This window comes from Typopeltis vanoorti, chromosome 2 (assembly GCF_054136105.1).
Source record: "Typopeltis vanoorti isolate ZY-2024b chromosome 2, IOZ_Tvanoo_1.0, whole genome shotgun sequence".
Lineage (NCBI taxonomy): Eukaryota > Metazoa > Arthropoda > Arachnida > Uropygi > Thelyphonidae > Typopeltis > Typopeltis vanoorti.
The window spans coordinates 143,004,075-143,025,968 of NC_143550.1; the positions used below are offsets into that span (position 1 = coordinate 143,004,075).

At 35.7% G+C, this 21,894-nt stretch overlaps 1 protein-coding gene across 1 annotated transcript in view; it reads left to right on the forward strand.

Moving 5' to 3' along the window:
• Uba5 (Ubiquitin-like activating enzyme 5) overlaps positions 1-21,894 on the forward strand; it is a 135,068-nt gene that overhangs the window by 60,082 nt on the left and 53,092 nt on the right. Inside the window, exon 8 of the mRNA XM_090408563.1 lies at positions 12,588-12,715. Within this exon, the coding sequence (XP_090264689.1) occupies positions 12,588-12,715 (128 nt within the window). The remainder of the gene's footprint in view (positions 1-12,587; positions 12,716-21,894) is intronic.

Consider the following 21,894-nt stretch of genomic DNA (forward strand, 5'->3'; position numbering starts at 1 on the left):
ATCAATGGCAATATCGTATTAAAAATGAGGATATATTAGGAAAGAACTTGACATTGTCAGCATCCAGGAATGCGTTAGCAGTGCTAATTTCAGGTGGTTTGGTCACTTAAACAGAATGGGGAAGGAAAGGTTAGCAAAACAAGTGTTCTCTGCCAGGTTGGCAGGAAAACGACCCAGAGGAAGACCAAGATATAGGTAGATTGATACGGTACAAAGTGCCTTAGAAGATAGAAATATAAGATCTGATAATGTTGGAGTCTTGACAAGTAACAGACTGATTTGGAGAAAAATTGTAGATGGGAAGTTAGTAATGATGTAAATTTTTCATGTAATACTATCATATCCTGTACACCCCTTGAGGGTACATGGCAGGAATTTGATGATGATGATGTAAAGAGAAGTACATATCAATACTTGAGGTAGAAAAGCTGTCAGAAACTTGAAATGTAGAAAGGCAGCTGGAGTAGATAATATTTGACCAGAAATGCTTAAATATGGAAGTATAAAAGTTTTGCAGTTGCTATAACTGCATAGTTCAGAGGGCCTTGTCAAAAGGTTGAATTCCCAATGATTGGAGTATGAGTAGAGTTCTCATAGTACCCATCTATAAAAAAGGGAATAAAGCTGAATCTGAGAATTATAGAGAAATTATAAATTTCTGTATTTAGTGTTCCAGGTAAAATTTATGCAAGCATACTTGAAAAGAGGTTGAGAAACATTGTGAAGAGAAGCTGGAAGAACAACAAGCTGGGTGCAGGCCAAATAGAGGTTGTCAAGATCAGATTTTCACTTTAAAACAAATAGATGAGAAATTATGGGGATATGACAAGGATCTGTACTTAGGTTTTGTAGATCTGGAAAAGCTATATGACAAGGGTGCCCAGAGAAAAGCTTTTCAAAGTACTACAATTATACGAGGTGAATGGAACATTATACAGAGCAATATATAGTCTACATTTAAGTTATCAGTCAGCATTTAGAATTGAAGGAAATACAGGAAGATGGTTTAATGTAAAATCAGGGGTAAGACAAGGATGCATATTATATCCACTCTTATTCATCATCTATATGGATCAATATAGATCAATATAGATGATCAGCAGTATACAAGATCATATTTATGAAAGAAAGTGGCATTAGGCCTGATGTTAGAATTGGAGATGTAAAACGTAGCTCTTTGCTAATGAAAATTAACTATTATTTAGCTCTTTGCATTTTGCAGATGATATTGTACTCCTAAACACATCTAGTGCATGTCTCCAGGATTCTCTAAATCTAAATTGAATAAAACAGTTGTAACAAATTTGGCAAGAAAATCCACAATAAAAAGACCAAAAAATTATGAAAATAGGCAGTAACATAAAAAAACTTCAGCTGCATTCTGAATAGAGATCCTATAGAACAAGTAAAATATTTCGGCTATTTAGACACAATTTTAGTGAAGATGGCAGGTTAAATCTGGAATTCATCATCATCATCAAATTCCTGCCATGTACCCTCAAGGGGTGTACAGGATATGATAGTACTACATGAAAAAAATTACATCATTACTAATTTCCTATCTACAATTTTCCTCCAAATCATTCTGTTACTTGTCAACACTCCAACATTATCAGATCTTATTTCTATCATCTAAAGCACTTTGTACCGTATCAATCTACCTATATCTTGGTCTTCCTCTGGGTCGTTTTCCTGCCAACCTGGCAGAGAACACTTGTTTTGCTAATCTTTCCTCGCCCGTTCTGTTTAAGTGACCATACCACCTGAGATTAGCTCCGCTAACGCATTCCTGGATGCTGACAATGTCAAGTTCTTTCCTAATATCCTCGTTTTTAATATGATACTGCCATTGATGCCATCTGTTCAGGCCTATAATCTTTCTCAGCACTCTCATATCTGTGGTCTCTAGTCTTTGGTCAAGTGTTTTACTTCTGACCCAGCTCTCAGATCCATAAGTTAAAACTGGTTTGAACACCGTCTTGTATACAGCTAATTTAGTGTTCCGACTAATTTCTCTCTTATTCCATGTGAATTTATTCATTTGACTTCCCACCATACCAGCTTTGCTGATTCTGTTGTCTATTTCTATATTTAATTTACCATCTTCACTAAAAATCGTGCCAAAGTGTCTGAAATGTTTTACTTGTTCCACAGGTTCTCCATTCACAACACAGTTGACATTTTCAATGATTCTGCCTATTTTCATTGTCTTTGTCTTTTTAATGCTGACCTTCATACCGCATCTATTACAACAGCTATTCAATTTAGTCAGAGAATCTTGCAGACTTGTAGCGGATTTATTTAGAAGTATAACATCATCCGCATAAAGCAAAGAGCTGACATTAACATCTCCAATTTTGATATCATGTTTAATACCACTTTCCTTCATAATGTGATCCATATAGATAATGAATAACAGAGGGGATAATGTACATCCTTGTCTCACACTAGATTTAACATTAAATCATCTTCCTGTACTTCCTTCAATTCTAACTTCTGACTTACAACTCAAATAAAGACTAAGTACTGCTTGATATAATGCTCCATTGACACCCTATAACTGTAGCATATTGAATAGCTTCTCTCTTGGCACCTTGTCATACGCCTTTTCCAAATCAACAAAACTTAAAATACAGATCTTTGTTATATTCCCATGATTTCTCTACTATTTGTCATAAAGTGATCTGATCCTGACAGCCTCTATTTGACCTGAATCCAGCTTGTTCTTCACCAAGCTTTTCTTCCACAATTCTTCTCAACCGTTTCTCAAGTATACTTGCATAGATCTTGCCAGGAACACTCAGTAGGGAAATACCTCTGTAATTCTCACATGCAGTTTTATTTCCCTTTTTATATATGGGTACTATGAGAGCTCTACTCCAATCATCAGGAATTCGTCCTTCTGTCCAGGCTTTCTGAACTATGCAATGCAGCCACAGTAAGACTCTTATACCACCATACTTCAGCATTTCTGGTCGAATATCATCTACTCCTGCTGCCTTTCCACATTTCAAGCCTTTGATGGCTTTTTCTACTTCAAGTATGGATATGTATTCCTGACGGCATGCCTGGTCAGTGTTTTTTACCACTGTGCTGTCATCACTGCTTGTTTCATTTAGCAATTTTTCGAAATAATTACTCCATACTTCAAGGATATCTTTTTCGCCCGTTTTGATGTCACCTTTATCATCTCTAATTCCTTTTACTGCACTCTTTCCTTCAGTCTTAAGCTTCTTCAACAACCTCCAGAATATTTTGCCACCTTCTTGATAGTTATTTTCTATATTCTTGCCAAAGTCCTCCCATGACTTTTGTTTAGCTAGTTTTACACAGTGTTTAGCATTCTTGCATTTGTCTCTATATTCTCTAAGAGCACAAGCTGACTTATTTGACAAGAACTTTTGGTATGCTTTCTTCTTTTCGTTCACTGCCTCTTTAACTTCCTGTGTCCACCAGGGAGTTGTGATTTTTTTATCCTTACAGACAACCTCACCACATGCCTCTCTGGCAGAATCAATCAATGTTTTCTTCAGAGTTTGCCACTGAATCTCCAAGGTTTGATTCCTCTTCTCAAACTCTCTTTCAATCATATTTGTGTATTTTAGTCTACAGCTCACATCTGAGAGCTGCTCAAATTTTATTCGCTTTAAAACTTTCTTACATGTTATTCTTTTCAATATGAAATTCAATTTTTTCATGTTCAAGACCAAATAGTGATCACTTCCAATTTCAAATCCTCTGTACACTCTGGTGTCCTGCACCTAGGAGAGAACATCACTATCAGCAATAACATAGTCAATGAGACTTTTCTTATTCCTTGCCTCTTCTCTCCAAGTGAATTTGTGCACATTTTTATGTTGGAACATGATGTTAGTAATAACCAGTGCATGTCCTGAGCAGAAATCCAACAGGTATTTGCTATTATTATTAGCTTTGCTCTTTTCTCCAAATTTTCCCAAAATATTTTTGTATGTCTCACAGTCATTTCCTACTCTGCTATTTAGATCCCTAACAAGGACCAACTTTTCATTTTTCATTGTGTCAGTTGCTTTTTCTAAAGCCTCAAAAAATTCCTCCACTTCTACCTTAGTAGAACCTTCTGTGGGACAATAGGCACAAATAAGTCTCATTGTCCAGTTCCCCATTCTCATATTTGCCCACATTACTCTACTTGAGACTGACTGCCATTCAAGAAGATTAGCCTCATATTTTGTGTTGAATACTATGGCTACTCCTTCTTTTCCTTGATTGTCATTGCCTGAATATAACATTTTGTATTTATTGCTCAGAAAGATCTCACCAGTTTTGGTCTTTTTTGTTTCAGTCACCCCTATTATGTCGATCTGGTACTTATCTAATTCCTCAGCTAGCTCCATTTCTTTGCCATTCTTGCTTCTTACGTTGATAGTACCGATCTTTAACTCTGGTGATGTTGAGTTGGGGTTTATTTTCAGATTTGTTCCAGTAGCTGACTTTTCGCTGTTTGCCCTGGTTCTCTGGCAAAAACAACGGGGGCCTTGTTTAACTCGGCGACGCCCCAGCCGGCATGAAATTTTGTCATGTTGTACCATCATTCTATATTTTGGTTTAACCAATAAGAATACAATTTGGTTGGCTATATCTCAAATTGCCAGCCCATCCTCGTCCGTTCAGTATCCAAGTAGATACCCAACAGGGTGCACCACGAGAAGGTGAGGATTGGACGTTAGGTCAGAAGCCCTGGTCGGTTCTCCACATTCCTTTAAAGGCTATGTGGAGGTCTCCTCTCAGTTATACAGCTTTGACCCTTAAGCACCCCTAAATCTGGAATTAGACAACAGATATAACAAAGCTGGTGATGTGGGTGGCCAGCTGAATAAATTTATATGGAATAACAGAGAAATTAGCCCAAAACACCAATCTAATAGTATTCATTCATTTCGTATGGTGATTCAACGGCCATGAACCCCTTTTACGGGGATGTACTGCACCACCACAATCCACCCTATTTTTATCCGGGCTTGGGACCGGCATAGCTGACAATTCAGACCTGTGGCTGGAGGGATTGTCTTAAATATTCTTGACTGTATCTGTGTGTGTTCACAGGGCCTGTTTGCCTGCTTGCGAGATGAAAAACTCCAGATAAACTGGGGGGAAAACTTTGCTGTCTACGCCGAAGACCAGCTAACTTGGCTGTGGCTGAGGAAATCCTTAAGCTCCTCACGTCGTCGACGGGAATCAGACCTAGGACACTCCTTCTCCAGGCATATGGTTGCAAAGTGCATAGTCCCTAGGCTAACTGCAAGGACTCTAGCAGTATACAAGAACAGTGAAGACAGTGTTCAAACCAGTTTTAAATTATAAGAGTTGGGTTAGAAATAAAACGCCTTGATCAAAGACTAGAGACTGCAGATATGAGGGTTCTGAGAAAAAGTAGGGTAGTGAATCAATGGCAGAATCATATTAAAAATGAAGATATTTGAAATTAACTTTACATTATTAGCATTCAAGAATGTGTCAGCAGAGCTAATCTAAGGTGGTATGGCAACTTAAATAGAATTGGTGAGGAATGAGGATATTCATTCCTCAGTGTTATGGTTGGCAAAACACCTGTTTTGCTAACTATAACAGGTGTAATGGCAAGATGATGACCAATATCTAGGTAAATTGATTCAGTCAGACGTGCTTTAGAAGCACAAAATGTTAGATATGATAATATTGGAATGCTCGCAAGTAATAGATTGATTTGGAGTAAAATTTCTGATAGGGGATTAATAATAATGTAAACTTAATCATGTAGTGCTGCCATGGTAACGTGAACACTCCTTGGAGGTACGTATCAGGAAATTGATGATGATAATAATATTTTTTAATGTTTAAGAACATTATAATTCAAATATAATGTAACTCTTCTTTTTTTCTCTCTTTTCATTCCTGGTCCTTATAGGTTCATTTATGTTTTGGTTTTTGTTGGCAATTAAGTCTTTTAAATAGAGCATATCTAGGCAACTCATCTCATACCAAAAGTTATTAGAATTTTGCATACTATCATTTACTTTCTGAAGATCTTCTGAAGTCTCAGGAGCACAAAACATTTATTTTTCTCTTTGGTTATAATATACAGCTACTGTACACCCACAGATGCAAGACCCTTCGACACTTCTGTGCATGTCAAAAGAAGGAGAATCCATTCCGATATTAGAATAATCAGTGTGTTTCATAGGATGAGTGTTTATAATTATATGTTGGAAAATGAGCTTTTCTTTTATGAAAATTCTAGTTCTTAAAGTAGTAATTATTTTGCTTGTACAACAGTTAGAAAATTTACATATGAAGCACGTGATTTTGCATGTTGGTGACCAATTCATACATCCTTTATTTATTTCTCCCCTTCAGCATGGTTCTATGAAGTGTGGGTATACAATATTTTATCTTTTCTTGGATAAATTCTAATTTTGACATTTATCATACAGTTTATTCTGGGTTTGAATTCACAGTTTTTCTTCTAAAGAACTTTTGTTATTATGCTAAGATTCACATATATCACGTAGTTTTCTTTTAGTTTTGTTTTAGCTATCTCTTAATATTTTTTCATGTATTATTATGTTTTCATGTATGGTTTTTATTATATATAATCAATTTGTTTTATTTTGTATACAGTTTGATTTCTATTTCTCTGGTTTTTCCAGTATGTAGATCTGTATATATCTTGAAAGTTTAATTTCTTATTCGTATTTAGATCATGCATAATATTTTTAATCAGTTTGAGATCTGCTAACCAACTGCTGTTCCCACTTTTCCTGCTCTGCAGCTCAGTCCTGTCCTTAATTTGCTCAGGTAACTTGGCTTCTTAGATTTCCCATAGAAAATATAGAACATCTTTATAAGCAGAAGGATGGATAATATCACACTAGCAAGCACTACTTTCTAACTAGTTATCTACTTGCAAAATTTATTTCCAGGGTTCTGTAAGAAATGCTTGAATTTTATGTTTAAACAGATGTCTTAAAAAGAAAACATTCGAAAATCAATTCAAATCCAATAACTCCCAGTTATGTGATTGTATGGGTTGATTGTATGTTATCCTGGTTAGATAACATACTGTTAACTGTGAATGTACATTCCATCTCATTCAAAGACTGGTTAACTAAGAGTTTGATTATTTAAGGGTTGGAATTTAGATCACTATATAAGATAATGACATTGTGCAAATCTTAATCATTAAGTAATTCACAAAGATCTGTGGAGCAACTAATTTCAGAGCTTGGATAATAATATTTGCTACGCATACACTTAAAGAATATTGTGTATGATGTTTGTCACTCAGTGTAGCCGCCACCAACAGCAGCATGTCATCATTCTTTCCTTGTTATAGATACACTCGAGTAAAAGTCATAGTCCTGGACATTAAACCACATAGCCCATCCATCGCCTTAGAAATAATTCATGACTGTCAGAAGGTTCCTCATGCAGATGATACGTCAACCTACAAAAAAAAAAAAAAAAAACTCTGATCTTGTAGGCAGGTTGGGGTATCCAAATCATCAATAACTGCCACTGTAGTTTTCACTTTTTGTGAATTTTTGCATTATCCTGCTGAACTCTAATATTCTACAGCACAGTTAAATTTCTTTAATGACCCACAGCACTGTTTATTATTTACTAATAGTTCTGCCTGCCTTGTTTCAAGAAATCCACAGAAATGTTGCAGTCTTGGTCTTAGAAGATCCATTGTCATGATTTTCTGTGTGACCTCACCTCCTTTTTTTTTTTATTATTATAAAATAAATTGCGGCTCTGTTTGCAATAAAATATTAGCAGACTGATATGAGAGTTCAGTGGGCAAAAATTTCATATTAATTGTATCAATTTTTGGCTAGAATAACAATGAGTGCATTCAGGATTCTTGTGTCAGCTTTCTTTCTGTAAACAGAGATATGAAGGCCACAATGTTGTGTTTTGTAACTTTTAAAGTAAATATGAATCTAATTAAAATGAAATATATATATTGATCTTTAATTGACCATGATTTATAAACATCTAATACCAACAAGTTTCTTTAAATAAACTTTCTTTAGGGTTTCTTTAAACTCTGTAAAATATCCAGAGTTATTACAAAATCAAATAATTTCAGGTCAAGAGGAAAGTCTTTCGTCAGTAAAGTCAAGTGTGTATGACAAAGGCATTTTAGTTAAAAGCTAAACTATATAGACAGAAATTCAAAGTGAAAGAATTGGTTGTTTTGGCTGGCACCAGTGATTTGAGAAATATTGCATGAGGGAGGATGTGTAAGAGTTATTGAAAAAAGTGAAAAAGAAGAGCAAGAGGATGAAGTTTGGAAGTATGCTGCCATGCTACAACATGCAGGTTATGCAGAAGGAAAGATGTAGAGTTTGTGGATCAATGGTTTAAGTTTGATGGATGGAACGATTTGTATAATACTGATAACTCACTTGAATGGATTCAGAGGTAGGTGTCTAGATTGTTCATTGAGATCAATGAAGAAGTACAAAGTCAGGGAAACTAAAGAAATTAGGGCAGATATAGATGTGTGTGTAGGCATCTATGAGGCAGATAAGTATGTGAATGAACAAAAAATGCAGAATCTAATCTCCCAGGCAACAGTAATGAATGGGATAGTCACTTCAGGATGTAAAGGTGTGTGTGCGGGGTGGGGGGGGGCTAAAGGAATGCTACAGTTTCTATATGCTAACACTAGAAGTAGCAGAATTTTGGCATTGGTTAGTGTAACCTTGCCAAAAGTTATAGGCATTAGTGAGCTTGGCTAACAGCAAATGATGAAAGGTGATACAGGGATAAAAGGTGATATGTTTAGTATTTTCAGGGCAGATAGAGCAGACAGGACAGGGTGGGATATTGATGATAGCAAATGAATTGCAGCCAACAAGAGTAGGAGTCAGTTGGGTGACATTTCTCTTGAGGCAGTCTGGTGTGAAATCAAGGCCAATGGGACAAAATATAAAATTGGTTGCTGTAGGCCAGGGATGCGGAAAACATGCATCAGTAAGACTGCACAATGAACGCAGGGCAAGTAATTATTATGGGGGGAGGGCTTCAGAGACATAGACTAGAGAGAGAGGGAGGAAAAATCACATCACAGGGAACATAGAATTTATACACTTATTGTGATATAATTGTTTGAAACAGTATGTGAAAGAGCACCAATGCAGTCCACTACTAGTTTGTCATAATTAGTATTATGAATTTTTTAGTAAAAACCCTATAGCCTTTGGAGATCTACTGGAGTACACATGAATTTACACCTTTTAGTTTGTTCCAAAAAGTTTTGTCCAAAACACTTATTTAATTTTTCATATGCTCTCTAAAGGACAAGGTTGATCCATTGTTGCACACACAGGAGTTTCTAACATGCCATGTTCATGTAGTCCTGCTTGATTCTGCTAGACAGAAGATTTAATGTCTAGCAGAAAATTAAAAATACTACTTATCAAGATCTGACAAATCCAGTCTCTTGTTCAGCATGTAATTTCTTTCAGTAAGCAATGCAGAGCAATAAAACTCTCAATATAAGGCTTGTTTTTTTATTTATTTTTTATTAAGAATATTATATAGAGAATGCTGTGAAGCTCTTCCACACACAGACTTCTATAAACCGAAATTACCACCTTAGACCTCAGTTTTGTAAAGTGATTTTATTAACTTTCTTTCTTTTTTTTTTTGTTAATTTTTAATGTATTTTTTTAGCTTCACTTTAATCAACTATAATGGAAGTTAGACAAGCTATCTAACAGATAAGCTTTGTTGACGGTTATATATGATTTATTTTTAATGGTATTAACAACACCATTGGCATTGTTAGTAACGTTAAAAATAAGTCATGGACCAAGAATGACTTTTAATGGGATTATATTGATCAAGTGCATATAATAAACAGCTATGTTATACCAACTAGTTTCACCAACTAAGGCTGTTGGCATCTTTAGGGTATATAACTAATGTAAGGCACTAAAAAGTAAAAAACTGTTACAAACTATAATCGACCGATTCCAATTATATTAAACAAAGAACAGAGCGCGTACAATACATGCATAGAGTGTTGGATCCTAATTCTTCTCAATCTATACTTTGGATCTGACATGATTACTATTACGATGTTCTTAACTAGTTGATAGGTTGCAAGTTGATTTCTAATTCAAATATAGAGAAAATTTATATTTAAAGACTGCGGCACTCTATATCTGAATTAGTTCAAGAACCGAAGAAAAACCAACTCACAACTATCTCTCCTTTTAGGTGTTAATATTGTATATACTGGCCGAGTATATTTAACTTATTTATCTCTCCCGCTTTGGTTCGAATATTTTATGAATGGTGCAGTAAAAGAGATTCAGGCAAAATACAACTTTAGATAAACAAAAACAAACATTTAATTTAGAATCACAAATTTTACACTTAAATTCAAATCAGCAATTAAGTTATTATAAACACTTCAGCCTTTCTGATAATACTGTTATACAAACTCAGACAATGGTAAATTTGTTATCTCTAATACAGTCTTCTCACTGTTCCTTAAGTTCCAAATACAATAAAAATTGCAGTAACACACCTCTTCACAAACAAACACTTTTAATTTTACACTTCAGTTAATTCTCACCAATAGTTACTGTTAATATAAGGAAATTCTAGGATGAAACTCTCACACTTCTCTGTATAGGAATATTAATGGTTGGAATAATCTTATCGATAATCTTTCTTCATCTACTTATGTGCAAACACTTTTTATAACTGTAAACACTTTAAATAATAAACGGCACTCCTTAAAATAAATCTTCTAGGCAATAACTGAATTAATCATCGGTCACTATACACATAAACAAATGTTCTTGCATGAAATACTACTGATCACTTATGAATTAAGGCAATACACAATAATTCCTTAACTTGAGGTTTTATATGCACAGTTGTTCACTCTTCCGGCATTCAATTAATTCTTTAGACACTACAATTCTAAACACAGCTAATGGTAAACTTCAATTTTACAGTCTCTACCACTCGCTAATAACTCTGTACTTTGCTTCAAGGTTCTGTATGTCCTTGAAAGGTCGGCCCTGAAATTGAATCTCAACTCAAATATCACTAGTCTAATTAGTAGTCACTTAGCTGTCTTCCGTAGCTATAATTGTTATTCTACAATTTATTAGCTAACTTCTTCTCGACTAGTAGACTTTATTTAGCTGCTTGAGTGACTTGCCGGCTCTCTATTATCACACTGTGATTACCGAATGCTTTGATTCCAACCTAATGCCAATCCTCTCCTTTTTCCTTTCTCTTAATTAAACTAATCTCTCTATATATATTTTCCACGTTCTTCCCTTTTTATATCCATTCTTCCCGCCAAAATTATTCTCGTGATTTCTTTCTAAAACTCTTTTCAATAAACCTTCTCCTCATGTGGTGTTCCAAAACGTGCAAGCTATCTAACATACGTCTCCATGACAACCAAACAAAATATAATAAAATTGAGGTATTGCATAACGCTAAACTTCTACAAATAGGAATAAATAAAGAATATTTATATTTCAATTAATGCGCAGTTAAATTATCAAATACAAGTTCTTATAATATTAACATAATAATTAAAATAGCTTAATAATATTTAATACAGTATTTTCATTATTAATATATATATATCTTTGATTAATTAAATATTAGACAAAATTAAAGTAGTTGTATGAATATTAAATTATAAAATAAGCTATTTACATTAAATAATTACAAGTTTAGTTATGTGATGGAAGATCGTGTTGGATTCTGAAGTAAATATTAATTACTCAAATTACTACATATTCAGAATCCAACAAGAGCGTGCATGATCTCACTTGTTGTTATTTAGGAACTTTCTATAGTTGGCACTGTAATTGAGTTCTGGCAAGTTGAGAGATCTAATAAGGGTCTTCTAGATCTGGAAGACCCTTATTAGATCTCTCAACTCGCCAGAACTGAATTACAGTGCCAACTATAGAACGTTCCTAAATAACAACAAGTGAGATCATGCACGCTCTATGCATGTATTGTACATGCTTTGTTCTTTGTTTAATATAATTGGAATCGGTTGATTATAGTTTGTAACAGTTTTTTACTTTTTAGTGCCTTACATCAGTTATGTACCCTGAAGATGCCAACAGCCTTAGTTGGTGAAACTAGTTGGGATAACATAATTGTTTATTATATGCACTTGATCAATATAATCCCATTAAAAGTCATTCCTTTTTGGTCAAGAAAATTGAATGTTTTTTAACGTCATGGACCAAGCTATCTGCTGACACATTACATCATTGTTGTAAATTTAATGTATGTTCTGTTCTTTTTGCTTGTTAACTTTCTATCCTAACTGTGGTACCAGAGATAGTTTGAGACTAGCCTGAAAATTATAGGTTTTGTAAAGTATATCTATTTAAATATTATTTATTATGCCTTCCAATCAAGTATCTTAAATCTTATATAAAGATATCCATATCCAGCCTCTGTGTGTGTGTGTGTGTGTGTGTGTGTGTGTGTGTGTGTGTGTGTGTGTGTGTGTGTGTGTGTTAAAATGGCATTTCTAATTTTAATATTTTATTTTTCAGTGTGCTCCACCCTTGGTAGTTGCTTCTAACATTGATGAGAAGACACTAAAGCGAGAAGGAGTATGTGCAGCTAGTCTTCCTACAACAATGGGGATTATTGCTGGCTTTGTTGTTCAGAATACTCTTAAGTAATTTTCTTTTTTGCCTTGTTAAATGGATATTCTCTTATTTAGTGTTTATTTAGTTGTTGTTTTTTTAATAGAAATTCTCTTTCCCATTGTTATTATTTTTAACTTAGTTATTTTTTTATTAGACAGTGGTCTCCATGGTAACAGTAACACAATACTTATTTAATAATTCTTAATATCTGTTTTGTTGCTAATGCGTTTAGTTCTAACAATATAAAGTAGAAACATACTTATCATGCTCATCAAAAATTTTTAAAATTAAAATGATGAAAGGCATTTTTCAGGCTGAGTGAATGGCATTTCTGCTTTCTAGCAGTAAACTGTGGATTCGAATCCCACTGTAAGCATGGCTGTTTCTGTAATGCCTTTAGATGGTAGATGGATTTCATTGCTCATTGTGAAACCACTATCCTGGTTACTGGAGACCTAAAGTGTTTTGAAAAATTAGTTTCATGTTTAGTCTCCAGAGCAGAATTTCCAGATTATCTAACCATTAACCAACCCCCTAGTCCTAATGTAACATGTATTAACTGAGGCATCCTGAATTTCCTGATATGTATCCTTAAGGGATGTTCAGGCTACTATGACATGAAATTAAGTTTAAATTATTACTTGTCTCCTATCAATAATTTTCCTCCAAATCAGTCTATTACTTGTCATACCTAACATTTCATGCTTCTAAAGCACTTCTGACTGAATCAATCCACTTAAGCCTTGGTCTTCCTCTAGGTCTCTTTCCTACCATCTTTGCATCAAACACCTGTTTTGCTAACATTTTCTCACCCATTCTATTTAAGTTTGTCATACCACCTAAGATTAGTTCTGCTCACACATTCTTGAATGCTAACAACGTCAAGTTCCTTTCTAATATCTTAATTTTTTTAACATGATTTTGTAATTTTTTAAGAACTCTCCCATTTGGTCTCTAATCTTTCACCAGGTGCTTTATTTCTAACCTACCTCTCAGATCCATAACTGAAAACAGGTTTGAAGACTCTTGAATGTTAGTTTTGTGTTTCAGCTAATTTCTCTCTTATTCCTATCCTATCCTGTGGCCTCCTCTCTATTCAGAGGGTTGCAGCTAATTACTAGGGAGATGATTATGAAGCAAGGTGGTTTCTCCGTTGCCTTTCTTGCTGTAAGTATTTATGACTGTAGCCATGTATGTGTTCACAAGACTGGTTTGTCTGTTTTGAGGGATGAAAAACCCGAGTTACCAAGAGAAAAAAGCCTCCACCTCCCTATGAGATCAGTTAACTCACCTTTAGGTGAATACCCGATAAAGGTTCCTCATGTCATGGACAGGAATCAAATCCAGGTCTTTCCGACCAAAGGGCTTCGTCTATACCGACTGAGCTACGGAGGCTCTCTTATTCAATATAAATTTATTCAACTGGTTCCCCACCATACCAGCTTTGCTTATTCTGTTGTCTATTTTCAAATTAAATTTCCCATCTTTACTAAAATTGCCAAAATAGTTGAAAAATTTTCCTTGTTCTATAGTTTTTCCATTGAGAGTGCATCATTTTCTAAGTTCCTGCCTATTTTCATAGTCTTGGTGTTTTTATTGCTGATATACATGCTGAATTTCTTACAGATGCTATGCAATTTAGTTAGAGAATCCTGGAGACTTGACATGAATATACATTGCTTGGAAAGAAGTCCATGTACACCTCCATGGGCAAGATGCATCATGCCATGTAAGCCAAGTGTTTGTAGCTGGTATAAATTGGATGTGTAAATGATCCTCCCAGGTCGGTACAACTGAGTCCGGGTGAAATGGCTGTGAGAAGGGAACTGACAGAATTTGAAAGAGGTGTTGTGATAAGATGTTATGTTGCAGGCTTATCTGTTTGACAAATTAGGCCATCCTAGGTCAACAATCAGTGATACCAAATTGAGATGGAAGCGCAGGGAGTCAACTGCAAGTTCTCTCTGCAGTGAATGACCCACCATGCTCACTGAACATAACGTGACTGTACGGTACTATGAAGGATAATATTTAAAAACTTCTATTCATTGGCAGACGCAATGTTACCTGAACCAACATGCAGCATCATCTTCAATGCTGCAAAGAGCATGTGGAAGCTTGGAAAGCTGTGTTATGGAGCAGCAAATCATGCTATACCCTCTACTGAGTAGATGGATGGGTGCAGGTGTGGCGGATGCCCAGTGAACATCTCTTACCAGAGTGAGTAACCCCAACTATGAAATTTGGAGGTGATGATGTGGTATGGTCCTGTTTTTTACTGGTTTGACTTCGACCTCTGTTTTTGGTGCCACTAACATTGAACTTTGAAAGGTATCTGAACATTCTGGACAACATTGCTTCCTACTTTGTGGCATTTCTACTGAACTGCCCATTGTCTTTTTCAGCAAGACAATGCACTGTATCATAAGACTGCTGCAACTGCATGGTTTGTGAACATGAACATCGTTACACTTGACTGGCCTCCACAGAGTCCTGATCTTAACTCTATTGTGATCATTTGTAGAATTAAGCACTGGGTGAGGTCAAGGAGCATCTGCCCCACAACAATCCTACAGTAAGAATGGTGAAAAATTCCCATTGATCTCAGTCATACACTTGTGGAAATTATCCCCTGTAGGATTGCTGTGGTCATTGCAGCAAAAGGAGGTCATACATCTTATTAAGGTGGGCACTATGGCTTTTTGTTCTTCACATTATGATCTCTGTTGACTTCTTTCCAAGCAGTATATTTAGGAGTACAACATCATCTGCATAAAGTGGAGAGCTAAGTTTGACATCTCCAATTCCAATATCAGGCCTAATGCCATTTTCTTTCATAATGCAATCCATATAGAGGATGAATAAGAGTGGAGATAATGTGCACTCTTGTCTCTTACACCTGAATTTACATCAAACTATCTTCCTGTATTCAATTCTAACTGCTGACTTGCAACTTAAACATAGATTATGTATTGCTCTATATAATGTTCCATTTACCATGATACTTAACTTTCAAAAAACTTTTATTTTGGTGCTTTATTGTGTGCCATTTCCAAATCTAGAAAATTTAGGTACAAATCTTTGTCATATTCCCATGATTTCTCTATTTTTTTTTTATTCCTCTATTTAGTCTGAAATCAACTTGTTCTTTTCCAAGTTTCTCTTCCATAATTTTGTCAGCCTCTTCAAGAATGCTTGCATAATCTTACCTGGAACACTTAAAGAAATTTCTCTATAATTCTCATATTCAGCTTTATTCCCTTTTTTATGGATGGAAACTACGAGAGCGCTACTCCAATCAACTGGAATTTGACCTTCTGAATTATGCAGTGTAGCCACTGCAAAACTTTTAGACTTCCATATTTTAGCATTTCTGGTTGAATATTTTCATTTTGCAAATTATATCATCCAAGTGATGACTTTGCACTTGATGACATAACAGAGACTGATGTGTGAATTGAAGTAGATGAACTGGAGGTACTTTGTATGCTGAAAAATATCAATGTGAATACAGCAATGGGCCTGAACAGTATATCAGCTAGTGTGCTATAAGAATGTGCAAGTGAACTGGTGCACTGCCTCTAACGAAGTTTTTTAATGTCTCAGCTCTTGCAAGGTTCCAAAGGATTGGAAAGGGTAAGATAATTCTATTACATAAAGATGGCTCCCAGACAGAAGTAGCAAATTACAGACCAGTTAATATCTCTGGAGCAGTGGTTAAAGTATTGGAAAACTTGGTTAAAAGTGAAATTCAGGAATGGCTGGATAGGAATATGATACTCTATAGGAGGCAGCATGGCTTTGTAAAAGGAAGGTCCTGCCTCGGTAATTTATGAAAGGATTCTGTACTAGGAAACAACATCAGCAAACAACTATTCAGTTGATTGCTGATGATGTAAAACTGGGGGAGGACAATAGGTGATAAATTGTGGGCAAAGGACAATGGTTATCAATTTAATGTTGTGAAATGTAAAATAATGCACTTTAGGATGAAATGATTACATACTTTGTATTATATTAATTGATGGTACAGATTACAGGAAATTGATGAGGCTATGAGTCTAGAGGTGATGGTGGATAGAGATATGAAATTGAGATGACATATTTCAAAAGTTGGCAAAATAGTTCAGAGGATTACTTGGATGTTGAAGAACACATTGATAAGTAAAGATAGAAAGGTTCTTATCCTCTTTATAAGGCCATGATACAGTCACATATTAACTACTGTGCACAGATTTGGTCACTTGCATTTCTAGGAAACCTGGAGATGGTGGATCGGATTCAGAGACGAGTGACCATGCTCATTACAGGTCTGTGGAATGTTCCCTATGAGAATAGATTGAAGGCTTGTGGGTTGCAGAGTTTAGCTGACAGGTGGAAAAGATGGGATATGATACAAACTTATAAGTTACTAAAGGGATTCTATAAGATTGACACAAAAGAAATTTTTCAGTACATGGGATTAGGTGGAAAACAGAGGGTCACACTCGGAAGTTGCCTAAGGGTAATTAGTACTGGTGTGCAGACTTGATTCGTTACTTGGAGAGTGGTGAATGAGTGGAATGGATTGCCAGAGGTGGTTGTGAGTGCTCCAACAGTCAATAAGTTTAGAAATATGTAATGATAGGTATTGTGTTAATGCAGTGGTTCCCAAAGTGTGTGCCGCCCTGGGGAGATGCGGCTTCCTCACAGGGGCCTCACAATTACAAAATTTTCATAATTTTATTTCCATTTTCAATTCAATGTGATAGGACATGACATCTAGCAGACCTGGTGCAAACCAGTAACTCACTTAGTAATAACTGTTTGCAGAAGCCTCTACAAATGGTTACTAGATGGCGCTCTACAATAATTAAGTTTCTCGATTGTTTTAGTAGTTTCTCGAACTTCCTTGGTACTTTGTGTTCATATATAAATAGCTGTCGGTTTCACGCGGTCTTAGTGTTGAATTAGTTTTTGGAGATTGTAACAACTGAATATTATTGTGATTTAGTCAGATGAAGTTTTTGAAGGATTTCTTCTCGTATGTATTTTTAAAAATGGATCGGTTTTTACTAAACAGTAATAAGCATTGCGAAAGAGAAAATAAAGAGGGCACACCATCAAATAGTGGCAAGAGTGTGAAGAAGTGTAAATATCGAAAATATGATGACAGTTATTTGCACTTTGGTTTTACGTCGACAGAAGGCAATGGTTAAGGAAGGCTGCAGTGTGTACTGTGTATGACAGTTTTGCTACCAAGTAAGTTGAAATGCCATTTAGAACCCAATCATCCCAGCATGGTTACTACATCTCATGACTACTTTACCAGAAAGTTGAGAGTTCATCATCATATTCCTGCCATGTACCCTCAAGGGTGTACAGGATATGATAGTACTACATGAAAAAAATTACATCATTACTAACTTCCTATCTACAATTTTCCTCCAAATCAGTCTGTTACTTGTCAAGACTCCAACATTATCAGATCTTATATTTCTATCGTCTGAGGCACTTTGTACCGTATCAATCCACCTATACCTTGGTCTTCCTCTGGGTCGTTTTGCTGCCAATCTGGAAAAGAACACTTGTTTTGCTAATCTTGCTTCGCCCATTCTGTTTAAGTGACCACACCACCTGAGATTAGTTCTGCTAATGCATTCCTGGATGCTGACAATGTAAAGTTCTTTCCTAATATCCTTGTTTTTAATATGATATTACCATTGATGCCATCTGTTCACACCTATAATCTTTCTCAGGACTCTCATATTTGCGGTCTCTCGTCTTTGGTCAAGTGTTTTACTTCTGACCCAGCTCTCAGATCCATAAGTTAACTGGTTTGCACACTCTCTTGTATACAGTTAATTTAGTGTTCCGACTAATTTCTCTCTTATTCCATATGAATTTATTCAATTGACTTCCCACCATACCAGCTTTGCTGATTCTGTTGTCTATTTCTATATTTAATTTACCATCTTCACTAAAAATCATGCCTAAGTAGCTGAAATGTTTTACTTGTTCCACAGGTTCTCCATTCACAACACAGTTGACATTTTCAATGATTCTGCCTATTTTCATTGTCTTTGTCTTTTTAATGCTGACCTTCATACCGCATCTATTACAACATTTATTCAATTTAGTCAGAGAATTTTGCAGACGTAGCGGATTTATTTAGAAGTATAACATCATCCGCATAAAGCAAAGAGCTGACATTAACATCTCCAATTTTGATATCATGTTTACTACCGCTTTCCTTCATAATGTGATTCATATAGATAATAACAGAGGGGATAATGTCCATCTGGTGTGAGACAAGGATTTCACATTAAACCATCAATTCTAATTGCTGACTTACAACTCAAATAAAGACTACGTATTGCTTGATATAATGCCGCATTGACACCATATAACTGTAGTGTATTGAATAGCTTCTCTCTTGGCACCTTGTCATACGCCTTTTCCAAATCAACAAAACTTAAAATACAGATCTTTGTTATATTCCCATGATTTCTCTACTATTTGTCGTAAAGTGATCTGATCCTGACAGCCTCTATTTGACCTGAATCCAGCTTGTTCTTCACCAAGCTTTTCTTCCACAATTCTTCTCAACCGTTTCTCAAGTATACTTGTATATATCTTACCAGGAACACTCAGTAGGGAAATACCTCTGTAATTCTCGCATTCAGTTTTATTTCCCTTTTTATATATGAGTACTATTAGAGCTCTACTCCAATCATCAAGAATTCGTCCCTCTGTGTAGGCTTTCTGAACTATGCAGCACAGCCACTGTAAGACTTTTATACCACCATACTTCAGCATTTCTGGTCGAATATCATCTAGTCCTGCTGCCTTTCCACATTTCAAGCCTTTAATGGCTTTTTCTACTTCAAGTATGAATATGTATTCCTGACTGTATGCCTGTTGAGTGTTTTTTACCACTGTGCTGTCATCACTGGTTGTTTCATTTTGCAGTTTTTCAAAGTAATTACGCCATACTTCAAGGATATCTTTTTCTCCCGTTTTCATGTCACCTTTATCATCTCTAACCTCCTTTTACAGCACTCTTTCCTCCATTCTTAAGCTTCAATAACCTTCAAAATATTTTGCCACCTTCTTGACATTTATTTTCTATGTTCTTGCCAAAGTCCTGACATGACTTTTGTTTAGCTAGTTTTACACAGCATTTAGCTTTCTTGCATTTGTCTGTGTATTCTTTAAGCACAAGCTGACTTATTTGCCAGGAACTTTTGATATGCTTTCTTCTTTTCCTTCACTGTGTCCAGTTCTCTTTAACTTCCTGTGTCCACCATCGAGTTCTAATTTTTCTATCCTTGTAGACAACCTCACCACATGCCTCTCTGGCTGAATCAATCAGGGTTTTCTTCAAGGCCTGCCACTGAATCTCCAAGGTTTGATTCCTGTTCTTCAAACTCTTTCATTTTTCTTCAATAATCTTTATGTATTTTAGTCTACAGTTCACATCTGAGAGCTGCTCAACTTTTATTCACTTTAAAACTTTTTTATATGTTATTCTTTTCAATATGAAATTCAATTTTTTCCTGCTCAAGACCAAATAGTGATCACTTCCAATTTCAAATCCTCTGTACACTCTGGTGTCCTGCACCAGGGAGAAAACATCACTATCAACAATAACATAGTCAATGAGACTTTTCTTATTCCTTACCTCTTCTCTCCATGTGAATTTGTGCACATTTTTATGTTGGAACATGGTGTTAGTAATAACCAGCCCATGTCCTGAGCAGAAATGCAACAGATATTTGCCATTATTATTAGCTTTGCTCTTTTCTCCAAATTTTCCCAAAATATTTCTGTATGTCTCACAATCATTTCCTACTCTGCTATTTAGATCCCCAACAAGGACCAACTTTTCATTCTGTCAATTGGTTTTTCTAAAGCCTCAAAAAATTCCTCCACTTCTACCTTAGTAGAACCTTCTGTGGGATCATAGGCACAAATAAGTCTCATTGTCCAGTTTCCCATTCTGATATTTGCCCACATTACTGTACTTGAGTCATTCAAGTAATGTGGAGTAATCAGACTGCCATTCAAGAAGATTAGCCTCGTATTTTGTGTTGAATATATGGCTAATCCTTCTTTTCCTTGATTGTCATTACCTGAATATAACATTTTGTATTTATTGCTCAGAAACATCCCACCAATTTTGGTCTTTTTTGTTTCAGTCACCCCTATTATGTAGATCTGGTTCTTATCTAATTCCTCAGCTAGCTCCATTTCTTTGCCATTCAGGCTTTTTATGTTGATAGATCCGATCTTTAAATCTGGTGATGTTTAGTTGGGGGTGTGTTTTCAGATTTGTTCTAGTAGCTGACTTTTCGCTGTTCGTCCTGGTTCCCTGGCGAAAACAACAGGGGCCTTGTTTAACTTGGTGACGCCCCACCCAGAATGAAATTTTGTGATGTTGTACCATCATTTTTTTATTTTGGTTTAACCAATAAGAATACAATATGGTCGGCTAAATCCCAAATTGCCAGCCCATCCTCGTTCATTCAGTATCCAAGTAGATACCCAACAGAGTGCACCAGGAGAAGGTGAGGATTGGACATTAGGTCAGAAGCCCTGGGCGGTTCTCCGCATTCCTTTAAAGGCTACGTGGAGGTCTCCTCTCAGTTATACAGCTTTGACCCATATGCACCATTCTAAAAGAGTTAAATCAACAAAAAGGTTGTTTTTATAAGCAGGTGTCAATGCTAAGCAATGCTTTGCACATAAAATCGCAAAATATAAGAAGTCTCATACCATCGCAGAAGAACTCATTCTACTGGGTGCTGTAGATATGGTGAACATTATGATCAGTGAGTCTGCTGGGAAGCTGCTTTCAAAAGTGCCTTTGTCCAATAACACCATCAGTCGCAGAATACAGCACATAGTGGAGGACCTCAATGATCAATTAATTGAAAAAATAAAAGGGAAGGAATTTGGGTTGCAGCTGGATGAGGCCGCAGATGATGATAATGATGCTCACTTGATTTGCTATGTACGGTTTATAGATGGTAAGAACATTGTAGAAGACCTTCTCTTTTGTAAAAGTATCACTGCTGTTGCTAAGGATCAAGACTTGTTCAAGATCCTTGATACTTTTATATCCGAAAATAATTTGAATTGGACTAAGTGCGTTGGTGTCTGTACTGATGGTGCTCATTCTATGTCCGGCTGTTATGGGAGATTGCAGGCACTTATTCGAAGCAAA